At 40.2% G+C, this 27,341-nt stretch overlaps 1 protein-coding gene across 9 annotated transcripts in view; it reads right to left on the bottom strand.

The window, feature by feature from the left end:
• Window positions 1-27,341, bottom strand: part of dlg3 (discs, large homolog 3 (Drosophila)) — a 161,401-nt gene that overhangs the window by 95,494 nt on the left and 38,566 nt on the right. Inside the window, exon 1 of one of the 9 annotated variants that reach the window (XM_041796999.1) lies at window positions 24,588-25,748. The exons of 6 other annotated variants lie outside the window; for them this stretch is intronic. In XM_041796999.1, the coding sequence (XP_041652933.1) occupies window positions 24,588-24,956 (369 nt within the window). In that variant the 5' untranslated portion in view covers window positions 24,957-25,748. Of the gene's footprint in view, window positions 1-24,587; window positions 25,749-27,341 lie in introns of those variants that run through there. 2 more of the 9 variants (XM_041796994.1, XM_041797001.1) reach the window with 2 other exon arrangements.

The following is a 27,341-nucleotide window of genomic DNA, read 5'->3' as shown; positions in this document are numbered from 1 at the left end:
AGTCAAAAAACATCAGCAATTTGTTTTCAAACATATATCTTTTCACCATCCCTCTTTTTCAATCCATAACAACTTCCCTTTTCCAGTAGTTCATGTTGTATTCTTTGATTCAAGCAGAGTTCCTTTTTATATTTCAAAATAAAAGCATCACTATATCCACACAGAGAGCCAAATAACCTTAATTAAGACAGTACAAGAATCCAAAAACAAAAGCTGTTTAAAATGCATCACAGAGGAATTTCAAAGTAGATCAAAGAGGAAATTAATTATATATAACTAAACTCATATATTAATTGCAATTAAAAAAGATGTTTGACAACCCTGCTCACTGCTGTTGATTGTACACTCTATGTATTGTAAGGAGAAAATCTTCCTCATGAGGGTGTTACAAATGGCTTTTTACTTTGTAAATCTCACATCCTAACAAATATATTTGTCTCATTTCTGGTCAAAAATGTGTCTTAAAGCATCAAGAGGAAAAACACCATGCAAAGACATTACAAGCAAAAAAGGCTTGAATTGCCTGTAATGACTAAAAATCGCTGCCAGAGCAGCAATCAAATGTACTCGTCAAATTTCTTCAACTGGAATATACTGTCTTATCTCGAGGAATTTAACAAGTACATTTACGACTCCTCGGATATGAAGCTTAAATTAAACATAATGATCCATTTTTGATAAGAAATTAGACATGTCAGCTTGAAGAAAAATGAGTGGAATCGCTCCAGGGTCTTTGTAGTATTCACATACAAGTGCTCTTTTGGGCTTGTTATGCTTGAGCCATCATGTGAAGGAGAAGCATGGATAAATTATGAATCCAGTTAAAGAATACAAACTGCAACTCTCATTCTAAAACAATCCAAGGCTAACTGAGGGATTTACACAGAGCTGAAAGCACTTAACATGGCAGGACTAGAGTTTTTTAAAGATATATTTTGGGGGTTTTATGTTGTTAGTTTGTGGAGGAGGACAGCGGATAGAGAGAGTGGATGTGGGATGGGTGGGGGAGAGACATGTGGGAAAGGAGCTGTTGGCCAGACTTGAGCCTGGGCCGCCTGCACACATGGGGCCGTATGCACCCCAAGACTGGAGCTTTTAAGATTTGCATCAGTCTTGACATAGTGCTGAATTACTTTTAAATGAGCTCACCTTATTTATGCTGCTTTACTGACTGGATTACACAAAACTTAAATCAAAGCAGCCATGATGATTTCACAGAAGTAGCTACGTAGCTCTCACATAAAAGGTTGGACCACAGCCTGCTACCATGCTAAGTGCTGATATTTTCAATTCCAAACAGGGCCTTCAAAAGTTTTTAACTGCAACTAATTTTAGAATTTCTGTATAATTAATCGCCACCTTTTTTTTGAGCATTTAAAAAAATCCCACTATTTTGCATTCTGTGTCATTTTTTTTATTTTACTACCGTCTCAAACTTGACATCCTGTTTAGATACAGGCCTACTTTAATGGGTAGATTAAAGATTTTAACATGAACTTAGCAGAAAAAAAGAATTTTTTATGGATTGAAAATGAAAATAAAATAAGAGAACATTAAAAAGGTTCAGATGACTTTGACTAGGCTGCAGGGAGAGGCTGACATGCCTTAACCAAAGTGTATTTAAAGGGACAATAAAGCGTGTAAGTTTCTATAAGCATCTGGCTGATCATTAAATCTGCTAATTAACTTTAGTTCTGACATTTCAACCCATATTTGAACACTAGATTGATCATTTTAACTCATACAACTTCCTACAAAGTTCAGGAGTACTTTTCAGTGCTGATCCAAGTAGATGAAGAAGATCCCTGCAGGTCTCATCCTGCATACCTCAGTCTCCTCCTCCAGTCCACCTCATTTGTTATCCAGCTTCTCAGAAGTCTATGCCTCATCTGATCCTGCATCCTTCATCCACACCACCACATAGGGGGGTATCCTATCCTTGCAGTATGAAGTCATCACAATGGAGTCTAATGACCAAATACACTGCACATTTCCCTTTCATTAAAATGGTAAATTATTGTTAAACCTGCATTAGCCTCTCCTTATTGAACTGATGTATGTTTTTGCACCAGTGATGACGAAGTAATGTTACATCACACAGAACCAGTGAGGGTCAATGGTATCAATGAGCAAAAAAAACATGATTAATTCCCAGGTTTAGAAAAATCAGAACTGGGCTTTTTCTCCATCCCTCCTTATAAATGCTGACAAACTGATCATAGAATAAGTCAAACACCTACTAATGAATAGCACTTAGTATGCTACACTAAGAGTTTGGGCATTTTCTACCTAATTTTTTCCTTCTTATATTCTCTAAATAAAAATCAAGCTACATAGATGACAAGCCAGCAAAAGTATTCATCAGCAAATACTGGAAAACTGCTCAGTCTTTCCCAGGTTTTCCAGGACATGTGTGAACCCTGCAAATCCCTCCATGTTTAGTGAACCACAATGGGGCATTTTTGGGAAAACTGATTCCATTTTCAGGAAGAAAAATGATCTCTCTCATTTCCTTGGCTACCATCCACATCCTTTTTCCAAAATGTCTGATATTTAGCTGGGATTGCTTGTATTGTTCCTCTCTGGTACAAGGTAAAAGGCAGGCTCTCTTCAATTAAAATGTATTGGGTCTACACACATAAAAACAATCATTTATAATAAGCAGAGAGGTTTGATTTAGGGATCATCTGCAGGGCTGTGTATGTTCATCAGACATGAAAAAGGTTTGCTCTGCTTATGTTTTGTTTCCTTAGTTGGGGAGAACACAGGAAGTCTCCAGGAGCCAAACATATGCTGTTACTATATACAGCAGGTCTATACAGTTCAGTTCACATACCAAGATGTGACTATAATGCTCTGTCTGTGAGCCAGAGAGGAAGAGAAATGTAGAGTTTCTATTAAGAAAGACAGAGTTATTTAAATTAAAAAATAAAAAAAAAACATTGTCAGACATTATAGTGTGGTAAAATGTTGTTGTTATGTGCATTCTTTCAGGGATTTAGCCAAAAGGCAACAAATGAGGTATAACCAACCAGTACCCTCTTCCTAAGGTAGTCAAAATTGGCATTTTTCTCTGAATATTAATAGTAAAACAATCGCCTGAGAAATGTTTAATATAGCAACAAAATGGCAGTTTGATTCAGAAGAGGCATCTACCAGTACCACCTGATTTATCAATGAGTCCTTAAAGGGTTCATTTCTGGTTACAGTCATCTTTCCAGCTGGCTAACACATTCCTCATGAGTAGGTTTGATGAAAAACAGGTAGAGATATAAGGTATTTTGTTTGTGTCATTTATTTTTCAAGCAAAATTTTGAAAAAATGATGAGATAACCCAATGACAACTTCCAGTGTTGAAATTTAATTCAGTGCAGACTTGTGAAAAAAAAAAAAAAAAAAAACAGCATTTTTTTTTTGGAGTGTACACTTGAGGCTAAATGCCAAAGCCTCCAAGTCTGTCCATGATAGAATGGCCATTTAGCAGCAGAAATAAACATGTTTGCAGCCTGGTACATAGAGCAAAATTGCTCTTTTACTGGCACACATTGTGCAAGAGGTGGTTATTTTTTGCAACTTGTCTAGTTTATAAGGACTATCAGGGGTATGGCTAACAGTGTTAATTTCGTCGACTAAAACCATGACTAAAACTATTTGTCGACAGCCTTTTTTTCCATGACACAAACTACACTAAGACTGATAAATGTAGATCTGTGATGACTAAAACTGACTAAAATGTAACGTAGTTTCAGTCAGACATTCAACATCCATGATATTTCTCTACCGGTGGTAAATCTGTCTAAAAACAATGCAGCTGTATCTCTTCTGTCTCTCAGCTGTAGAAAGCAGGGACCCCAGATTTGGCAGAGTTCAGAGGACACACTACCATGACTTGGTATAAGATTTAGGCAAGAAAATAAATGCATGGACTCAAAGTAAAGACTAAAAAGAGATGACTTCTTATAGGCTAAAACTAGTTTGTGTCGACTAACACTAGACAAACTAAAAAGGGTAGAAATGACTGGAGTGGGACTGAAACTAAAAGACATTTTGTCTAAAGACTAAGACTAAAAATAGCTGCCCAAAATAACACTGATGGCTGATCTGGTTGACAGTCCATGCACTGCAACTGTTTGCCAGGAGGCAAACCCCAAAATTCCACATAATCTGCCTGCACCACATTTTAGCTGCACGGTGATTAGCTCTGACCGCTACTGTTGCTAATGAGGGAGTGTGCCCTGGAGGTGTTTATGGAGCGCAGCAAAGCAAAGTGAAGCGCAGTCTGGAGCTGGAGACTGGAGATCAAAAGATCACTGGAAGAGATTACTTTGCCTTTCTGGGGTTGACTGGCCATACATTTCAATACTATTCCATGATTCTGTTGTTTCTAGCATGTTTGAGTGCATTAAGAAGTTTAGAGTAATGATTTAGTATCAGGAGTCCGTGCATTGAGTTGTATTTTGAAGTTGACTGGACGCTTTGCATTCTTATTGCCGTTAGGTTCAGTCTGCTGGATTGACGCAGTTTAGCTGCAGCCGGTGCCAAATACAGACCTAGCGCATATCTTGAGTGGGCTGGAATGAAGTGGCTCTTCTAGAGCGGTATCACAAAGATTGACAAGAGAGGGAGCTCTGAAGTGCACTTCATGTGCGGATCACTGTGTAGACGAAATGTGGAATTTGGGGGTAAATTTTGGGGCCTTGTCAATCTGGTGACTCAAAAGTGTATAAAAATCACATGGACTGATACTGTTAGCTTTGTTTTGATCACTTTTCATGACAAGAAAAATCTCAATCATACTTAATATACAAATTTTCTACTTAAATAACAGGAAAGTATTCAGCTGTGTCATGACCTAATTCTACTGAGCCTGGTTTCTTTGAAGCAGTGAGTGAAACATGTAGATATTGGACCATAAAGCACATGCATCCTCATATAAAACCCAAAACTCCACTGCTCATCAGAGGCTCAGGACTGAATGTGTTCACTGCTGCAGCATCCTCTCTGAATCCTGCTCTACCCCCTCCCCAAAATGAAGCCTTTGATTCGTACTATGCATGAAAAAGGAAAGAGCGGAGGAGGAGAAGGCCAGAGGAAGACAGGAGGGGGATGATAGAAATGAAGAACACTGAAAAACAGCACACACATGCACCGCAAACACACACACACACTCACACACAGAAATGAGAGGCCAGACCAAATGGCTGAAGGGCTGCTTGGATAATGCATTAGACAGAGATGGCACTCTGAGCAGCTACACATGGTAAGAAATGCACTGCTGCGCCAAATGTCCTCCACTAACACACACACACACATGCATAAACACAAATACACACATGTTCACAGAAAATGGAAGAAAGAGAGAAAATTATTCTCCAGGGTTTTTACATATTTAGCAGAGAGATATGAAAACTGACCAAGAAATAATACTGGGTTTTTTTTGCTACTAACAAAAGTGTATCCATGTCTGATGGTCAGGTAGGGATATTTTTAAAATCCTCATCTTTGTCAATGAAAGGTTCTACTGGTTCAGACCAGAAAAGGACATATTTTAGGGAAGGTTTTGCTAAAAAAGAACGAGTTTTGGGGTTCCCTACTTTTGAGGTTGTGAGGGTGGGATGGGGAAATCACTCTTTATATGTGTATAAATACAACAGCATTTAATTTAAACAAAGACAACTTGAATATCATCCACTGTTATACTGTGTTTGTTGTTTGTGTTGAAACAACCAATCAGCAGAGGTCCACAGGACTGTTGCTTAAAGTGCATTCACGTAAATGTATGGAGAAGTAAACCTCTTTGAGTCTTATTTTGGATATGTTCGTCTTAACGCCTTTCTCTTGATTGAAACTAGCATGCTAGCTAATAACATGAAATATAATAGGTAGCAGATGCTAACATTAGCTAGCACGCTAGCACGCCAACAGTATCAGCTATGTCACCAAAGTAGCATTCATTGAGGATGCAAAAATCTTGGGTGTTTTTGAGTGTGCCAGTAGTATACTGAATGTTTCTCTCAGTTTGAATGCACTCAAAGTATTCAGTAATTAGCACTTAGTACAGAAGTCTGCGATTTAGGACACACTGATTCTTGCAACGGTACAACGTCACATCTAAACTGTGCAGAGTTGGTTTGCAGAATGTTGCTAACATTAGCAGAGCGAGCACAACAGAGCTAGTTCTTGACCCTCTTTGCAGGTTAGCAGCTATAATCCTGAGCTGAATGTCATCACAGTTATTTTCTAGCTCAAAATAGAGCTAAACCACCTTTTTTGTTAAATAAACTAAAATACATAAACATTTTTATCTGATTAATGTATTTTGGTTTGAAATATATATTTTTCACATGGACATAAATTTGATCCTTTGGCAGTGAGTTCAGTCATGATTAGCTACTTTCACACTGCCTCTCTTTTCCGTGTCTGTTATTCCTTCGTTCTGCAACGCCATTCTGTATGAAAGCAACCGTTCTGCAATGGGGGGGGGTCGATCTCGCCCCATCTGTGAGAGACTGCAAGGTTAGAGAGCTGATCACACTCTGTACAGGAGAGGAGAGAGCAGACACATCTCTACCCACAGCAGCATCTGAAAAGTTTCACGATGTGTTCAAGTGAGCTTGATACTCTGAAGTTTCCAACCTCCAATGTAAATACGTGCGCTGTGACACTGCTTAAGGTCGGACCTCCAACTCAGAAACATGGAGGAAAAAAAGTCTATTGGATCTAATCGATCAAAATGAATGTTCATGTTATTTTTCCCGTATTTCATTTAGAAAATACAAAGTTTTGAACTGAGAAATCCAGAGTTGAGTTTCATTGAAAGCAGCAGCTTGGGCAGCAGCTGCCATTTGATTACGGGATGCCGGGGTGTGTGTAAGCTTGGGCGTGCACGGCTCTGTTACACCTTCGTGTGAATTGCTCGTTGCGGAACAGAGACGGTCATTCCTTTTCGCCTTTATTGTTAATCTCTGTGTAAAAACTTCTATTGCTATACAGCAACCAGCCACAATTGAGATATATTTGCCTCTAATTTCTAGGGTTGTCGTGTTGCCCATTGCTGGGTTTGATGCTTTTATGCCGTGCCATGATTGGGGAAATCGTGAGAAGGAAACCAGACTTTTGTTTTGAATCCACTATTGATGCAGCAGCTTTAATCAAGAATGGACTGACAAGTACGTCCTGATCATGCAGCATATTTGCTTCTTTCTGGCTGACAGGCAGATGTTCGTAAAGTGCGTCAAATGTTAAGTCATTACTGATAAAGTTTATCTTAATTTTTTTATGGGTTGTTTTAATAGGTGTTGGGATACAAAGAAAAAAAATCCCCTAGATACATTTTTTTTTCCACTGTACGTTCTCTGACTTTAAAGATCATTTGGGGGCCAGATGGGAAGCAGTGGGGGCCTGATGTGGCCCCCGAGCCGCCAGTTGATATTCAGTGTCCTACAGCATATATTTTTCAGATTAGGGAGGCCGGAGTCATTAAGAACAGCTGCAGTGGCTAAATGTGACAAGCAGCTGTGTTACATTTTAGACTGTTTGACTCCTGGAGGATGTCAACAATTAGCTTAACCAACTCATAATTCTGGTGCCAACTACAAAGGGATCTGAATTTAACAGTTTAGCTGGCTAAATTGGGGCTATATTCCAAACCAAGCCATGCTAATTTACTTTCCCATCACCATTTCGACTGCCGCCTCCAAATGCCGCAGTGACGTCAAAGCGATTTGCTCGCTGTGATTTGCTCTCTCCTTCTGCTCCTGATATCCCACCCTCTGATGATGAATTCTCAGCCCACAGATGATGTGAAAGTGCTTTAAATTCTCAAATGATGATGCTCTGTTAGCTTACATGCTAAATTTAGCTCCTTTTTACACTCTCACTCTTAACTTCCACCAGTCAGCTTTGACTTTCTGATCTCTGTGCTTACTCCTTCAGCACTACTACTGATAACTGTCTATTAAACCAGTAGTTCCCAAAATGGGGGTTGGGACCCCCAGGAGGTTCGCAGGATGCTTTCCGAAAAACAAAGCGGAATGCATTATGATTCAAAGTGGTACATTTTATCCATTATTGTACAAAATATTGTTAAAATAAGTTCAATTAAAATAAAAGACAAAGTTATTATGTGAGATTGATGCTTAAATGTAGGTTAAGTGTACAAAACTTGAAAGAAAGAATCAGGAAGGAAGCATCCCTCCTTACTACAGTCTAAAAACTGTAGTAAGGAGAGCTTCATGGGTTTTGTTTAAGGTGCTTTTCAGCACGGGACTCGTGTAGTCAACCAATTAACTAGAAAAATTTCCAAGTGTTATCTTCAGACATTAAAACAGCTTCATTTGGACCTTAAAACAACACTTGATGTGTTTCAACATCACGCTTCCATCAGGAAGTCAGAAAACAGAAGCTTCTGTTTGTTAAAGAGGAGAGGCAGATATGATGTGATGCTGTTTTGCTGCACTGATAGAAATGTATACAATGCTGACAGGCTAAAGTGTCTTGCTTGTCTTTCCTCTGTTGAGATTTTTCCTTTATAAAGTGGCTGACATGCAGATTTAGTCATGCTTATACCAACCATGAGCTACACTGCTTTTAAACAACATAGGCTCTTATAATTTGTAATTTTTATTCAATATTCAGTAGTCATCCCCTGTTTCTTTGCTACTGCAACTACTACCTTCTTGTAAAGTGTTACCAAAATAACAGCTGATATGATGGTTGAATAAAAGCAATAAAAGCACAAGCGCTGTTGAAAGCACCCACACACCCACACAAAAATGAAGAGGAGTCAGAAGGCTTAGGGACTAGCTCTTCTCTGGTATTGATTGGATACACACATATTCCATGGCAGCATGTGGGTGATGGAGCTGGTGTACCTTGCTGAAAACGCTAGCAACTTCTTGTTACAAAAAACCCCCAGCTTTTGTATGTGCACACACAGAGCCGATCACACACGGACGTCTGATTCTTTTAATTGACAGTGACAGTGGTTTCGCATTTAACGCTGCCGTCTCGTTCCATCAAAGGCCCAACGTCCCTCTCCCTTGCCTCTCTCTCTCTCACTCGCTAGCAGGAAATCTGACGCTTCCATCGCTGAATCAGGAGTCCACTCTGCCCCGCACAGCACAGTCACATTTCTAGGCCAGTCGCTTCTGTGATCAGCAAAAACCTCTAAATAAAACAAAGCAGGCAAACAAACAAACAGCGTTCCCCTCCCTTCTCTTTTCTCCCTTCCTCTCCTCCCCTGGCAGCAACAGAGTCAGAGAGGGGAGCAGGAGAGCTGATACGGGGCTGAGCTCTGGCAGGGCCTCTGACAATGACCATATGGATCACTGGGACACCGTAGCCTCAGCTTCCAGTGGGACAAACACCTCCACGCTACAGAAACTCAAATCTAAACAAGCATATTTGTAGTTAAATATCTAATTGCATTTATTTTAAGCTACATTCAGCTGCTCTAAAATAAGGCCTGAATTGCTTGTAATGCTTGCATAAACATCCACCAATGGGGCAAATATTTTTTCGAAAGTCTTGAAATGAGATTTGATTTGAAGTTTTTGTGAACACAGATCTGCAGATTTAGGCCCCTGCAGCACTTTTAAACAGTTCCTTCACATGCATCAAAAAGTTGCACAAAAAACTGCATGCTTGCACCAAATGAGCAATAAATTCCTTGAAATCCTGCACCTCACTCAGGGAAAATAATAGCAGATTCAGTTTGCGAGTGCATTGCATAAAGGTAAAGAACAACAGAGCTGCTGAGTGGAGGCTGTGTAGGAGGAGGTGGGCTTCAACACAGCTCAGGAGCTCAGGTCTGGGGTCACAGCTACAGCAGCGTTCCCTGCACATCAGCTCTTCAGCTCCCTTAATGGTGGCTCATTGTCGAAGCTCCGTGCTCACGTCAACGTCTGACCGGCCTCTGCTCAGGCACTCGGTTCCTGCCCTCTGTTACACCGAATAAAAAGCAAACTTTTGTCAAATGGACATAAATATTTCAGTGAACCTTGTTCCCTGTGTTTCGTAGTGCATTTCTCATGAATCACCGTCCCCTCCTTACCCACAAATTTCCATGGGTAAGGAACACTTTGTTTGGGGGGTAAAGGTCTGTGTTAGGCGTGGGTGTGTGTGCTCATGCTTTTAAAGTGTGGAGGCGGGCTTGAGAGAGAGCGTGGAAAGGAAGATATGTAGGAGTTTGCAAGCAGGAATCAAATCTGATTTTTGTGATACGCTGGCACCTGCATCCTGATTTAATTTAGCAGTTTTAAATCCTGCTACAGTCTTCCAGAAGTGTGTTTGGTGTAATTTAGGCAGGCCTTAATGCTCAATCCAATTTTTTTTTTTTTTTTTTTTGCTCGGATTTGATTTTTTGATTTGGCTGTTCATGTTACATTTTTATTCTGGCATGTATGCAGACTTCCATATTAACAAGTCACAATCCTAAATAACCGAATTGGGTTTTTCCCCTCAGATATCAGCTCATACAGAGACACTTGATCTGACCATGGCTATTATGTTGATCGAAGTCTACCCCTCTGTTTCAGCCCTGCTCAGAACGAGCTGTTTCTGTGTCTGTGGCTTTAAATTTTAATGAGCTATCTGACTCCGCCCCTCTCAGGAAATGGATGTGGCTTAATGGATATGGCTCTCCTGATCAGGGTCAGAAGATGGGGGCGGAACTTTCTTCCAAGCAGGGAGGGCCAACTGAACCTAGGGGCCGGACTAACTGCCCACATGACATCATGAGGGGAAATTCTGAGAAGGGCTTGTTTCAGCACACATTTTCTGAAAGGTGGAGACAGAGAGTGGGGGAGGGAATGGATTTTTCTGATTCTTGGGGGGTTGAGGACAGGTCAGGGGCGCATGTTTTTGCTAGAAAAAGTGTATTTTGCATAATATGTGACCTTTAAAGCCAAGTTTAGACCAAAGATTCATGACAGTTTCAGTCTAGCTTTTGCAGCTCAAATCAAGCTGTCTGATGAGGTTGTCTGCAATTCATACTGGCAAGGTACAAACAACTGGTTTTCGAACACTGCAAGCAGATAAATGTGAAATGTGAAATGAAATCTTGCTTCGATGGAAATAAAAAATATCAAATAATTTTCTCAAAGTAGAATATTCACAATTATCCTGAGAATTTTAGAAATTATTTTATCCATCGTCCTTTTTTTGTGCATGTAAGCAGGATGCATGGTGCTTTATAAGCTAATGCATGATATATTTATGGCTGTAGGAGCTTTGTGAAATATTCATAACAAGATTGAGCTAGCAAAGCATTTTTGTGTTTATATGTGCCACAAAACTGAGCTGCCACCCTATGATGATGAGGACAAGTGGGGTTGATATGATAGAAATAAAAGGGATGCATAACCTTATAGCTATACCGATATCTAATACAGTTCAGACCTAAAATTTCAGTCCTTGAAACACACATTTTAATGTTTGAGGATGGACAGATAAACACATTCCATCTCTTAAAACAGAATTTAAAGTGTAAGGAATGATGATTAATAAAGAAAAGACTTCAGCAGATGTAGGTCTGTTGGTCCAGCCTAAAACTCCACTCACTTATTTACTGTTGGCCCAATAAAGGCAGATTTTTACACCCAAAAAATATCATAAACATCTGCAGAAATGGCCATTTCTTCCAATACTGAAATTCACTTTTAAAGCTAAAATCTGCCAATACCGATATGGCAATAATATTGTGCATCCCTAGAAGACATGCATTGTCTCAATGATGCAAACTGGCCAGCTTTTATTGCAGAATGGCCCATCACAAGTAGCTGTAATTTCAAACCATCCCATCATGACTCTTTGGTCTGAACTGGGCTAAAGGCTTTTTGGTTTCCTTTGGTACTACAGCCACATATTTTCTGTGACCACGTTCAGCTTTTTCATAATCATAATATGACAGTTCTTTCACAAACAGGTCTCTTGGGGCCCAGGTGGCCTAGTGGTTTAAGACGCACCCCATAAACACAGGCGGCCCCACTCTCTCAACCCTGTTTCTAATTCTATGCACTGTCCTTCTCTATTAAAGGGGACATATTTTACCCTTTTAAGACAAGTTTATGTTGGTCTCAGAGGTCCCCAAAACATGCCTGTGAAGTTTGTTGCTGAAAAAACACTCCAGTATTGGATTTTTACATGTCTGTTTCAGCCCTGCTCAGAACAAGCTGTTTCTGTTTCTGTGGCTTTAAATGTTACTTAGCTGTCTGACTCCACCCCTGACCATGCCTCCTCAGGAAATGGATGTGGCTTAATGGATGTGGCTCTCCTGATCAGAAGGGGAGGGCGGAACTTTTGCTGAGTGGGGAGGGTCAACTGAACCTGGAGGCGGGGCTATCTCCCCACATCACATCATGAGGGGAAAATCTGAGAATGGCTTGTTTCAGCACACATTTTCTGAAAGGTGGAGAAAGTGGGGTGGGGGGGGGTGGATTTTTCTGGTACTTGAAGGGATTGTGGGCAGGCCAGGGGCACATATTTTTGTTAGAAATGCCTGAAAAGGGATTTTTGCATATGTCCCCTTTAATTAAGGCATAACCCCCCCAAAATATATGTAAAAAAACATGTCTGTTACAAAAAAACCCTCAAGTTTCGCTTGTATGAAAGCCTCAACTCTAAGCAGTGGTTCTCAACTTGACGAGACCCAAAAGTGGGTTGCAGATGTGCACCTGGGAAAAAAAAACTGTGCCAAATTCTCTATGAGACTCTATAAAACATGCATGTTTTTTCCTGTTGCATTGTTTTGTTACACCTTTTGCACTGTTTTAGGCCCAGTTTCTACTGTTTTTTATCAAACACATCTGATTGACCAAAAAGATCTCCAAAATTTGGGTAGTTTTGAGGGGCTGATGGTGGGCCCTGAGACTCAACCAGCTGAGAACCACTGCTCGAAAGGTCTGACATCGCACTCTCCCTTTGCTTACATCCTCCATCACTGCTGTATTACATGTTTGTTCCCAATGAGAAAGAAACTCCCACCTCCACCTATAGTGCTATCACCGGCCCAGAACTTGGATGTGTGTTGCTCCAGAAGACCGCAGTCAAATTCCACAAGAACAGACATGTTTCTGATTTAGAACTAAAAATAAAAGTGGGCTGAATCTGATATTTTTATACCAGATTCAGACTTGTACCGCTTGCACTGTCAGAAAAAGTCAGATATGAGTCACAGATGAGCAAAAAAAAAAACAGACTTGGGTCACTTTAAACTGAAATGTGAACGTAGCCTTACATGTAATCCATCTTGCATGTTTCTTCTAGCACTTATTCATTGAAACATGTTAAGGAATATTTAACATAAACGTTTTCTCTGTTGTCATACGAAGTTAGCAAGCTATCGTGCAACCATGAATGAGTGTGTGAGGCAGTTATAGGAGTGAGTAGTTGCTCGTTTTTGTGGAGCAAAATCTTCATACAGCCTGTTGTGGATTTAACATTTGTATATTTGTATGTTACACTCCGGCTAATCAGTTTTTCCAATATTGTCAGCTCCTTGAGCAAAGTCTTCAACACGCTGCTAAATTTGAAATAATGGAGAAACTTCACTGAACCGGTTCTTACTGCCTGAGTCTAATCTTTCCAGGAAATGCAGGTCACATAAGACTAAAGGTTTAGAACTCATTTTTCCTCTAAAATCCACTTACTCTGACGACTGCAGCTGTTCTACACCCTCGCCGGAATGACTTGAGTTCATAAAACTCCTGTCGAGTAGCTCACGTTATTACCATCAGTGCTCACTGTGGTTAAATATTTTATGCTGCCATGCACAGTTTGAAGGAACACTTAGAAGGAATGGTAAAAAAAAAATGTATCAGGATGTCTTACTGCAGGATTAAGCACAGAGGTGTGTTTAAGATTTACTTAGAGCTAATTCTACGATGCTGGAAAGAGCCAAAAACTCTGGCAGTGAGATGGGGAAAGAAGACATGATGGCAATGTTTGGATGTGAGGATATGCTTGGAAAGCTACTCCTCTAAGCAGCAATGGGACAGTTTCACCAGTCAAGATCTTAACAGGATATTGATGGACTGCAGGCACAAGCATGTCAGTTTAAAGGTCGTTCATTTATGATGCATCTCAATGATTATATCCAACGTCTGCCACATTTATTCTGTGTTTCCTACCTCTTTTGTTAGTTTTTTGTAGATTTATTGCAGTTGTGTGTTTTATATCTACTGCCATAAATGTCTTAAAAATCATACAGTGTGCACTCTATTACTATTTTCTTGAGGATAAATACCTCACTCCTGAGTAAAGCAGGGATTATGTAAGATGGTGGCTCCAAATACAGCAAGGCAGGCAGATGAAATGAATCCCATTGAATTTGGAGGACTTTTACTTTTCTGTCATTTTTAACTGCTTCTAAATTATTGTAGTTGTGTTAAGTGTGAGAGGAGCAGCATGATCTTGAGGCAAAATGTAATCTGATGCTGAAAACTGTCTTTGATGCCAGAGGTGTTGTGACATCACAAGTGCACTGGCATTGCTGCAGGGGTAATAATGTGTTATATAATTTAATATATTGTGTTTTTATTTCTAAATCTGCTGTTAAATATCTTGATTTTGCATGTCTGTTTAAAAATGTGGTTGGCTACTAAATCAAGTGTATCACTTTAGTTCAGTCAAGTGCTGCCATATAATTGAGATCAGCTGATTTCATGCAGGATCTCATCAGCTGACGGCCATCTGATTCACTCTAAGCATGCTATTGGCTAACTGCACTCATGCTGCCATATCTAAACTGCTTTACCCTGCCTATGCTTTGCTGCTCCCTCTGCAAGCTGCTTTTTGGAACCCTCCTCCACCCCAGCTCCTCCTTTATGCAGTATCTGGCTTAATCAATGTCCTTCTGTTGTCACTGATGCCTGCTCTGCTCTGGGGTTTTGCTGCTTCTCCCCTTGCTTGAGGCTTTCCTTATGGGCACAGGAAAGGCAGGAATGTGTGTTGTTTCTGCTTGGTGCTGTAGGCTTGTGTGAAGCCTGAACAGCCATAACAGCAAACATAAATAACTGCAATAAGTTAAATAGCTGCTAGAAATATTTATAACTACAAATGGTATGTGTTTCTTAACAAAGTGGACCAGAAAGAAATGATGCACACGATTTTACAATTCTTCACTCTCACTTTCCAATTTAAGACTTTAAAGACGTTAATTTAGAAAAATTCAAACCACTTAATGCAGCAAATTACCAAAAATGAAAGACATGCATGATTGTTCTGTATGAGTTCAAAATTTGAATTTGAATTCTGAATTTGAAGCGCGCTATTGGCTAACTACACTCATGCTGACATATCTAAACTGTTCTTGCCTGGCTACGCTTGCCTGCTCCCTCTGCAAGCTGCTTTTTCGCAACCCTCCTCCACCCCAGCTCCTCCTTTATGCTACATCTGACTTAATCAGTGTCACTCTGTTGTCACTGATGCCTGCTCTGCTCTGGGGTTTTTCCTGCTTTTCTTCCTGTTTCAGAATTTCTTTGTACGCACAGGAAAGGCAGGTATATTTGCTGTTCCTGCTTGATATTTTCCACGTAGGGTTGTGGAAGGGCAGGGGCACAACAACACTGCCAAAATATAAATTACGGCAATAAATGCAAAATAAAAACTCCTTTATCAGATTTCCTACAAACTGATGTCAGAAAAGTTAATACCACATTTTGCAGCAAATGTTTGAAAATGAAAGGCATGCAAGATTTTTTTGCATCAGGGCTAAATCTGCTGATTAAATACACTTTTTTTGTTATGTCAAATGGTACAAAACACCAACATTTTGGTCTGAAACACCCATATCTGATGACTTTTGGCACATTTATTGCACCTATTCAATCAATATACTGCATAGTGATGTATATCTTTACACCTTTAGCAAGAATGATTTGAAACAATGCAAAAAGAAGGATTAAAATCAAATATTTTTTCTAGAAAATGAAGATTGGATAGAGACATGTCTTAGGCTGTATCCGAAATTACTCCCTATTCACTATGTAGTGCACTATATAGTGAATTTGCCATTGTGACAGATAATGAACTGCTGATGGTCACTAACCTAGCAATATTTACCATAATGCATCGTGGTTGCTGCTCTCAAACATTACGGACGAACGAGAGGAGCTCAGGAACACATAGAAACTTTTATTAAAAGCTTTTTTTTTGTTTGTTGGTTTAAACCAAGGTATTTCATCTATAATAAAATGTTAAGGATTCAAAACAGAGTAACTCACCCCTCCCATGAGGATTACAAGACACAAGACCATCATTTTTATGCAAAAATAAGTGATAATATACACAAAAATGTAGATTATTTTACCACTAAAGACACAAAACTTTTTTTTATCTATTAGTAATTTTTATTTCTTTATTTCTTTGTGAAAATACGTTACCTTCAGTATCAGTTTTCAGGGAAATTCTACTGTTAATTTCAATCCTCAGCCATTGTCATGAAAATCTACAAGCCGTCATTGCTAAACGTTTTAATTGTGGGACAGTGATGACGTCATTACCCGCAGTTGGGGCTGTGTCCGAAATCATTTTTGTGTTTTGCAGTTGAGTCCACTATATAGTCCACTATATGGTGCTCAGTATATAGTGGATAGGGAGTAGGGAATGAGCGTGTAGTTTCGGACACAGCCCAAGTCAAAGTGCCCTCTAAATTTTAGGACCCCCACTGTTAAAAAAAATGAGACTTCAAGATTTTAATGGCCTTACATTTTATAAGTCCAATTCAAGACTTTTCAAGGATCTACAGGCTCCCTGTTTATGTCTTTAAATAAAAATGTACAACTTACAGTAAATGTTATGACTGCCTGAAGATTTATCACAACTCAATGCCACGTGTGAGAGTCAATATTCACTCACATGTAAAAAGCCTGTTTCCTGTTGGGAATAGTTGTAGCCGCTAGTTTTGGATTTCTGTCAGAAAAAGAACCACGTCATGGATGAGCAAAGGGCCAGATCTGTCATACCTAACAGCGATGAGTACCACTGCTCCAAAAAAGAGTCACAAAAATGTACAAAGTGCTCAGAAATCTGGGGTGAGGGGGCCCAGCAGCTATGAAATACCTGGAATATTGTCCCGATCTGCCAGGCGACATCACAAGTCATCATCCTGACACTTCTGGCCTGACAGAAATGTGACCAAAACTACAGGCAAAATATGCAGAGCTACACAAACAGATTGTGCGAGTCTATAAACAGCAAAGCAGTGCTGTCAGTGATGGCCTTCTACTGGAGGTCAAGGCTGCCTGGTGTTATGAGGAGGGGGAGGGCTTTGATTCGAGGAGGATGAAGAAATTCTGAAAAATGGTCTTAAAAATATCTTATTGGATGGTATTCAAATCAGGTTTGCCGACCAGCTATCAGTGCCACCTTTATGGTATCATTTTTTGGACTTGAATAGGAAAATACTGAGTACTCCTTTGATACCAGTGTGATACAAAGAAATAAAGAGATAAAACTGATGGGAAAACAGACATTTAGGATGCCAGCACCCAAACACAGAGGCTGTAGTCCTTGACATACTGGTTGCGGGTCGTCCATTGGTCCATGTCTTCCCCTTCTCTACCTCCCCATATTTCCTGTCTCTCTCCAGAATAAAGGTTAATCTGTATCTAGTGCATTCTCCTGTCTACTTACCGATAATTACTATCAAGGCCAGTACTGCTTTGTGCTGTTTCTGTGTTAGTCCCAGTACTGGTTTTAGGCCAAGTCCAGTTCACAGTTATTTATCCTGCTGAATTTAGGTTCGTCAAGACACAAGAATTTTAAACTATGATGCGATACCCTTCAAAATCAAATGATCCTGTTACCTGTTTTGATACCATGGCATCAAAAAAAGAAGTCCTCGGCAACCAGCGTTGGGCAGTTTCCTGTTTACACTTCTCCAAAACTGTTTCTCCACTAAAAATGTTGCCAATGTTTTTTTCGAGTTAGACAGTGTGCTGGAGTTTGACTGCAATTTTTGATGGTTTTTCTCACTCTCCAACACATCTGTCTCATGAAATAGAGATGAAGATTTTATTGTTTAGGTATTAGAAAAACTAAAAATAGTAACCTGTATAGTCTCAAATACTTGGACATCCAGGGTTAAATTGAGATCTTTCTTTTCTATTTCCACATAATTTAAAGAGCCAAATGATGTGTTTTTATGCAGTTATCTAAGCGCACATTTTGGATGCACTGTGGGAATTGGTGTCCTGCCTCAGTTCAGACTTGGACGACAAGAAAATCATTGTCCAGTTTAGACTGGATCCAAGGAGAGAGAAGGGTTTTGGGTAATTGTAGGTGTGTTTTATTTTCTCTGTCATATGTTTTTATTCACATCACTAAAATAGGAATAATTATGAAAGCGTTTAAGGTGATTTGGTCTGGCTGTAGATTACTTTTAACAGATGTCAGCCAGCTCACTCCTGGATGAGACACCTCAGTGGTGCAGTACTGGACTGTTCTCCTCTAACATTACTCCTTGTCATTTTTGCAGCTTGAAGTTTTTCCAGGTTTTGAAATACATTTTTTTCTTTTTCTTTTATTTGGAATCACACATAATAAACAATAATATGACTGGCAAAAAAATTTCTAGCATGATCCCTCTTTTAAGGTTTTTTTTTTTTTTTACATAATTTCCAATCATATCTTAAGGAGATGCGCTACATAAAACAATACAGATTAAAAAAAGGAAAAATATAATTAAGAAAAGGGAAAACCCCCCACAAAATTACCCTTATAACATCAGAACATGGGGTGTCTCTTATCTAATAAAACAGAAAAAATCTTTTCATACAGGTGTCCGTAAAATAAACATGAGTTTAAACAAAAAAGGGTGTTTAGGGAGGATATAGATTTTCCATTTTTCCCACATTTCTTGAAATTTGTTTTCTGAAGCCACAATGAAAAGGTGATTTGTTCCATTACAAATATTTAAATTATATTGTGCCAGTCATCTATAGTTGGAGCTTCTGGCTTCAGATATTTTTTCTTATTACCTTCCGGGCAACAATACTCTTGAAAAACTCTTAAAAACCTCCAGTGCTGGGGGCAAGGATGGCCTTGTGGTTAGGTTGTATGCCTCACCCCCACTCTCTCATTCCTGCTTCCAATTTCATACACTGTCCACCTCTGTAAATAAAAGGCTTAAAGAGCCCCAAACATATCTGAAAAAACATAAAATATTATTTCACTTATGTATCATGCTGTACTGAATATTGTCAGTAATTTCACCTGTAGGTAGGGATGTAATGATTCGCTGTCTCATGATACTGGTTTCAAACACAATGCTGATTTTTCAGGACTCTCTTTTCTATGATGGCATGAGGTTGAGGTCAGCTGAGGTCAATATATACACTGAAATGGTTCAACATTTTACATGCTGCATGTGCTATTTTTGCTGTTCATTAGTCTCGTTCAATATGTGCACACTGTTTCTGTCTTGACCATTTTCTGCTCACCTTGTCACACTCCTGTTTCAAAACAAGACACATTTTCAACTACAAAATCCTCACTTGCTGACACCATGTTTACTCTTCCTCAGCTACTGACGTCAAAGCCGAAAGATATACTTCTGTGAAAATGATTTTAATATTTTGTTTTTAAATAGTTGGCCTAATACCGTCAAGATGTGACACAGGTTATTGAAAGTTAAATAACTTGAAGCTAGCCATCACTGGCTGTTTCACTGATGCTATCTGTGCCTTTGTAGCGTTTGTGGAAGCTTTTCTAGCAAGCTTGGAACTTGGGTGACTTTTCAGGAGCTTTAAGGATTAAATCCAACCAGCAGTTCAGATGTTAACAACTTTTTATCCAATATGGCTGCATGCTTGAGTGCTAGTGGCCATGTTGTTTTCCCAGAATGCTTTGTGAAGGTCTGCCAGCCAATGGCAGGCTCTTCTGGGATGCTGTGTCAAACTGTGCATGCTTAAACAAGCTGGTCATTATGTAGACAGCCTGGACAGAGCATCATAGAGAAAAAAAGAGACAGAGAGCCCGTGACGTGGCCTTCTGAGTTGCTGTTATTATAATATTTAGCAGTAAAACTCACAGTCATGGGCAGAAAAAAACTTTAAGTGTGTACATTACCATTCTACTTGTTGAGTTCACTGTAGAGCTAAAATAATATGCCAGCACTCCACAGGGCAGTCTGTCAGGAAAGTTTACACCAGTACTGAAGGGGGACTCATTATTGGCCAGTACCCACTGCTCTAGTATCAGTATCAGGAAGGAAAAAATGGTATAAGAACATCTCTATTTATATTCTTTAGTTAAAGCTGCATGAAAACAACCTCATCCATCTTAGTGTTATCTATATATGATACTGGATTTTTTATATTTGTCAGTATTTGCATATCAATTTTAGCTGATACTAATATTGGTATTGATATATAAACCACAGGTGAATAATCAAAAATATTACTGGATACCAATTATTATGACTTATACTCCAGATTTGATTTGATTTGTGGAGTGAAAATTGTTCTCCTTTATCCAGAAATATCGAATAATTTTTTAAAGAGCACCAACACGATTGATGAGTATGATTTTCAGCCATTTTTGCACAAAGAAAGAGGATTTATTCTTGCATCTGTGCACAAAGTGTTCACCAGGACATCTCTACCTCAAAATACTTAACTTAAAGTGGGCCATATCCCAATTCCAATAAAATTCGATTAATTGTTCAGCCCCAATATAAATGTAGTCAGGCCTTAAATTTCAGTCCTTTAAACACAATTTAAAGTTTGAGAAATAAGGATGAGCCAAGAAAAGGACTAGGGCTGGACAATAAATCAAAAATTAGATTAAATCACAATATGGCCTGCTGCAATTTTGAAATCAATGCAATATTTCTTTAACCTGAAATTTAAGTCAAAATATCAGTTTCAGACTTGATGTTATACATTACATATCACGCAATCATTCTAGACCCATTGTGTAGAATAGTCAAGAGAAAAACCCATCTTCTTCATTTTTGTACATTTTTCTGAGTAAATATTAGGATGACATAAAAACAATCATTCTCTTCAATACTATATTTCATATTCAATTTGCAATACGAGTCAAAATCATCTCAATTAGATATTTTCTCAAAATTGTTCAGCCCTAATTTTATCTAATATTGTGTTAGTTGTGATATAGAATGATTTATTGCTTATGTGTTGGAAAATTCATAAGGTGAGCAACTTAAGGAATAATCGCATATCAAATCGCAATATTTAGGAAAAAAATTACAATTCAATTATTTTCCCAAATCGTTCAGCCCTAAAAAGGACCTCAACTGATGTAGGTCTGTTGGTCCAGCCTAAAAATCATATACATATGCATACATACGGACGATATTTACAGCCCATATCAGAAATATCAGCTGAAATGTTCATATATGTGAAAGCAAATACTTTACTGCTTTTGATGAGCTTTTTTGTCTTGATTTGGACAGGACAGCTGAAGTGAGACAGGAAACATGGGACAATAGAGTGGGGGTAAGATATGCACCAAACACTGCAGCCAGTGCGTTAAGGCCTCTGTAAATGGGCGCCTGCTCTACAAACTGAGCCAAGCCGGCATCCGAATACCTAACTTTTTAAGCTTATATCTGCCAAAACTGATATCATACTAATGATACTTGACTGTGCATCCCTAATGCAAATATGTGAGGGTATGCATAGATCACTCTCATTCATGTCATGTGTTTCCTGCCTTTTTTTTAAATCCTAAAGTAAGAACATAAACCTCTCTTGATCTGATGAGAATACTCTGGGTTTTAGACAGATCCTTTCAAGATCACAGCAGAGGGTCTGGCTCAAGACATCTGGACACGGAGCACATGTAAATCCCATCGTTTAATACTCTCTGGGTCGCCGTTACAGGAGTGGCAAATCAAATCCGACAAACAAAATCTCATCAGATGGATGTACAAACCATTGACACCGATAAATCACTGCGTCTGTCAAAGAAATAGCACACGCAGATGCACTTAAACACTTCTGATCGAGGCCTGAAGGCTTTAAAGTCGTAATCACCTATGAGAGAGCGCGACTAAAATGCCTACCTTGTCTGTGCATTCGAACTACAGAGGCCTGCTATGAACGACGATGCTGGCAGAGCATTTTAGGCCAAATCTTGATGCTAATAAATAAAGTAAAATCCAATTAATATTTAAAGCTAATCATAGCCACAGAGCTGGAGAACACACAAAGACAGATTGGAGCCCGCGGGGAGAAGAGGGAGCTTTTCTGACTGCAGCTCCCAGCAGACCGAGGTCTCTACTTTCCTCAGATTTAAATTCAAAAGCTCTTGTTTTAAAGCATCCTCTTATAATCCAGACTGCAGACATCCGCAATTATCCAAGCAAGCCCCTGACAAAAGCGACACAATCGTTTACTAAATAGATGAGAGAGGAGAAACGATTAATAAGGTGTGATTATGTGTAATGATTCCCTCGCACATACATGAAATGTTCATGGCATACACGCACAGGCCGTTTAGAAATGTCAATGCTGCAGCTATAAAAAGCCGGCTCTGATCGTTCTGAATGGCTGTGCAAGGTTATTACTTCAACATCCAAAACCACGAGTTGTTATGAAAGCTATAAGATAACAGGCATGCGTGTGTGAGTGTTTGGGCATGTGTGATATCTGCCCTGCTCTCTGGCTGTGTATAGGTAGAAGGGGGAGGGGTGGCGTTCACAATTCCCATCCAAGGATGAGCAACAGTGGCTGAGTGGAGCATCTTAATCCATGCTACGTTATGCTACAGCGGCAGTTGGAGACCGAGGAGCACATAGTGGTCGTTCTCATGCCTGGGTTTTTAGGAGATGGAGGGACAGATGCTTGTCCACAGTGTCAGGGCCTCGCTCGCTTTCTCTGTCTGACAGCACCACCAACTGCCTCCTCTTACATAACCCCCTCCCCCTCTCCAGGCCCACTGCCTGCCTTCATTGGCTTATTTCTCTCTTTTTCAACCTTAGCATTTTCACCCCACTGACTGCTGCCTTTTTTCCCCTTCCAAATGGTCCATCACTGATTCATTCGCTTTGATTTTTCGGTCTTTGCATCAAGTGTAGGTCCTCCTCGACTACAGCTATGAGTGGATATTTTCTCGACTGAGTTTGCATGATACAGCGAGAAAGCAAAGGCAGGATGCTAGAGGACTGTTACCATACAGGAAACAGAAACATATTCCATCCACTGGGTTTAGTTTAACACGCATGCTCATATTTAAACATGCTGGAAATGAGCAGCAGAAAATTAGGAGGTTATACTGAGGAGACAAATCTCCATGTAAGCAATAAATGCTTATGTAATCACATCTGCTGTGAGCTTCCAAACATGAAATAAGCCTAACTGGTTTGTATGCAGCTAATAAGAAAAAAAAAAAGCCTTTTTTTAATGCAATCAAGAGGTAAGTATCATCCCAGTTTGCCTGATGAAAGCTAAACCTCCCTCTGGCTGTAGTAATCTGCTAATATCAGCCAGGTTGCGTCTCATATGTGGGCTCAGCTCAGGGGGGGGATTTCTTCCCTTCTGCCTCTGGAATTTTCAGCCTCCATTTTACCCCCAGTGCGTCTTCCCTCACCTCCCGTCTTCCTGTTGCCTTGTGCATCTCGCTCAGAGACGGCGAAACCGAGGAGCCACAAACGACGCGACGAGGGCTTCACTCGCCGCAAAATACAAGACTGCAGAAGCACATACTCATGCACGGCAAGAGCCATTCCTTGAATCCCATGCTCACAGAGCTACCCTTCCCCCACCCATGCTCACTCTTGTGCTCACATACATGCACCTTGCTTAATTAAAGACTGTGTTTCTGAAGCTGTTCTGACCTTTTATCAACTGTAATTCATAATTACATGTAAATAAAGGGAGATCATGGAAAGAGGCGTGCTGATGTAAAGAGAGGGATGCTTTAACACTGCTCAGAATGTATGACTGGGAACATTCAGACTCATATTACTGTTGATTTTCTATTTTTACAACATCACATTCATTATGTTGTCATTCTTTTGAGCAAAAGGGTCTGGTATGAATGGCAAAAGGGAAAATTGGACTGTCAGGGTGATTGATTTCATCATCTCAGAGCTAATGACTCAATATGTTGATAAATCTATTACTTGCATTAATCCCTTACTAAGTCAATCTGTAAGAAAAGGTTTAAAAAAAGGCTTAAAAATAACTTTCAGTAAATGCAAAATGCATCTCAGTGCTGCCTCAGTGAATGAAATTGCACCATTTTTTTGGCCTATGCTCGCTGCATCATTGGAAGCCTTTGACGACATACACTAGGTGTGTTGAATCTATATGCATTTGTCATCTGCATCAAACCAAACATGAATGTTTCTCTGCACACACACGAGCATGCATGTGCAGGGGAACTGGATCAGTCCTGTTCTGATCTTCTCAATGCGTCCAACAAACGAACCACACTCAACAAATGGTGAACGGGAAGGCTTGACAAGAATACTAAATATGAATTCTCCTCTTTAAACTGAAAGCTTCAGCCGATGCGTGATCATGTCTGTTTTACTACAACTCATCTGATCCCAGCCCCCCCCCATCAGGTCCCACAGGCCTGAGCTGTCTAAGAGAATGAGGAAGAGGAGTTACCTGGTCATACCACTCCCGGTTGGTACAGGTGCACTCAGGCCACCATCCTCCTTGTCCGCTGGAGTTGTTGCCGTTTACTTTGGGGCCCCCTTTGGATTGGCCCTTTGGGTTCGGGCCTCCAGGGCCCCCACCAGACATTATCTTGCCCTTACTTCTCCCCAAAGTGCCTGATCCTCCTCCCATGCTTCCACCTCCCCCTGAGGCTGGAGGGGGCAAGGTTTGGCCTCCCCCGTACCCAGGTGGGTATCCATAGGGCTCGGCCTGCCAGTCTCCTCCTCCGTACGACGGAGCATCCATCCTACGCAGGGCAGCCATGCGGGTCACCTCGTAACATTCTGGGCACTTGCAGCAGTGGTGGTGTTTGTGCATGCTGGCTGTACTGGCTGGGCTGACGCTGAGCGGCGTGGCACTCTGTCTCTGCTGCCTCCTCAGATCTCACTCAGCACGCTGTGATCTGCTCACAGTGTGCTAACGCCGACGGAAATGACACTAAATTTCTAGAGATTTTTCCCTTTTTTTCCCTCAGATCCCCGTCAGTCTCCAATTTTATTCCTCTCGAGTGTAGAAAAAAAGAACGATCGAGAGGGGATGGGAGGCAACAACAGGAAAACAAAAATACAAAATGGGCACGTAGTCTTTGTCCTCTTGACGTAGAAGATCAAAGGAAATATTGAAGATATTTTATACTACCACAGAATCAGAGACCAGCCCCGATGATAGAAATTTCCTCTTGCTTCTCTTGGATCACAGTGATACGCATATAAATTCATATATATATATGTATAGATATATATATATTCTTTTGTTTATATATCATATATATTTACACACACAAATACATATAAAAATATTAATATAAACAGACAAGCACAAATACAGATATGTACAGGAATAAGTGTATATATAAATATCTATATGTGTGTGTACAAATATATATATAGATATATAAACAATATGTATAAATAAATGATATCCGCAGATGAAAATCTTCCTCTGTTAATTCTTGGTGTCTTCCGCCTCTGTGAAAACCTCTCGCTTTTTCCTCCTGCGTTGAAAATCGTCTTCTTTCTCTCTCTGTCTCTTTTTCTCAGCCTGCAGAGAGGAGCTGAGCTCTGGATCGCCTCTCAGCCAGCTTGCCCTAAATGTGGATTATTCAGAGGGATGCGAGCAAGCAAGAGGGAGATGGGGAGAGAGAGAGGGAGAGAGAGAGAGAGAGAAAGAGGGAGGGAGGGGGAGAGATACGTAGCAGCATCCCTCCAGCACCTCAGCCCTGACAGCCACAGCCAATCAACTGGCAGCGCTGCCATCAGCAGCAGCAGCAGCACCAACAGGACTGAGCGCTTCACTAGCTGCTCTTAAAGGGCCAGCAGCACTCTTAAATGCTAGTCGTGCCTGTGGAGGGTGAGAAGGTGCTGCTTCGCCATTCAATGCAGGATAAAAGCATTGTGTCTGTGTATTTTCTTTGCAAAAAAAAGTCAGTAGTCATGGTTATTAATGTGTCAAAGCACTACCTTAGTGCTAATCTACTAATTATGAGTCTAACCCATGTTTTTCATCAGACCAATGCAGCCAAAATCCAACCTGCGCTGAGCAAACTGTGGTCACTGGTCATCTCCATGGTCATCTCCAGTTCAGCTGCAGCTTTCTTATGCTAATAGTTTGCAACCTGAGGCTGTTTGTCACAAAAAACGGAGATTAAAAGTCTATTTTCACCTTGACTGTCACTCACTCTTCTTCTGACTATTTCATGTCAACGCAGTGTGATGTCTTCACACTACACTGCATTCACTATCTCTTTGATTTCCTAGTGTTACGTCTGCCTCGTCAGCACTACCGTTTGATTAATTTATTCTTCAGTTCTGCCCCAATAGGAAGGAATGGGTCACAATGAGAAGAAAAAACAGCTCTCCTGAAGGCTGGTTCAAGAACCATAGAGGAAATATTTCATGTTCACAATGATGACATCAACACATGTGTACGAAACCAACAAGATTACACGCTTGAGCTTTCAAGTGGGTGGAGGAAGAGATTGAGAGTGAGAATGTGAGAGGAAAAAGGAGACAGGGAAGCAGAGACTGTATGGTTTTCATGTATCAGTGGCAGAAATATGTTCAGGACTGCCAGTGAAACATTTGTGGATATTTGCAGGTTGATAAGAGCTCAATATAAAACATCCTGACACGAAAGGTGAGCATTTATTTTTTGGAGAGCTAAGAGGGGAATGTAAGAGTGTCGCCATTAAAGCCCTGCATATATGCATTATTAATGAAATGTGACGGGGAACAGAGCTGGGTGTGTCTGTGTGGGGAAAAAGGGAATGTATTTGTACAGTCTGCATGTTACAGCGCTCCTACATGACTGTTAGTGTCTTCTCAGTGTTTTTACACACACATAAGACAAAGTGCCTTAAAACTACATGCATGTTAGGGTGCATCCATGCAGCCATCCTGGTGAAAAAGGCTGCATGTGAGGCTGACGGTATGCTGCATGGTGTTGCAACCTTAAGAGCAGGCACACACAGCAGAATCAGCTGTGAAAGTACAAGCCTGCCATGTTATAATGGCATTCTTTTGAGAGAGAGCACAAGCTGGAGAAACTTGGGCATTTTTTTCCAACAGAAACCACTGAAAGCCTCATGTTACATTGTCAGATGCAGCTACAAACCTTGATGAAGCCAATCAGAGCAGGCGAGGAGGGGCTTGGAAAGCCACGGTTTAAAAGGACGATGTAAGCATATCGATCAGAGCACACACG

Source organism: Cheilinus undulatus, linkage group 10 (genome assembly GCF_018320785.1).
Source record: "Cheilinus undulatus linkage group 10, ASM1832078v1, whole genome shotgun sequence".
NCBI lineage: Eukaryota > Metazoa > Chordata > Actinopteri > Labriformes > Labridae > Cheilinus > Cheilinus undulatus.
The sequence above is the reverse complement of the archived record's forward strand: the minus strand, read 5'-3'. Positions and strand labels throughout refer to the sequence as shown.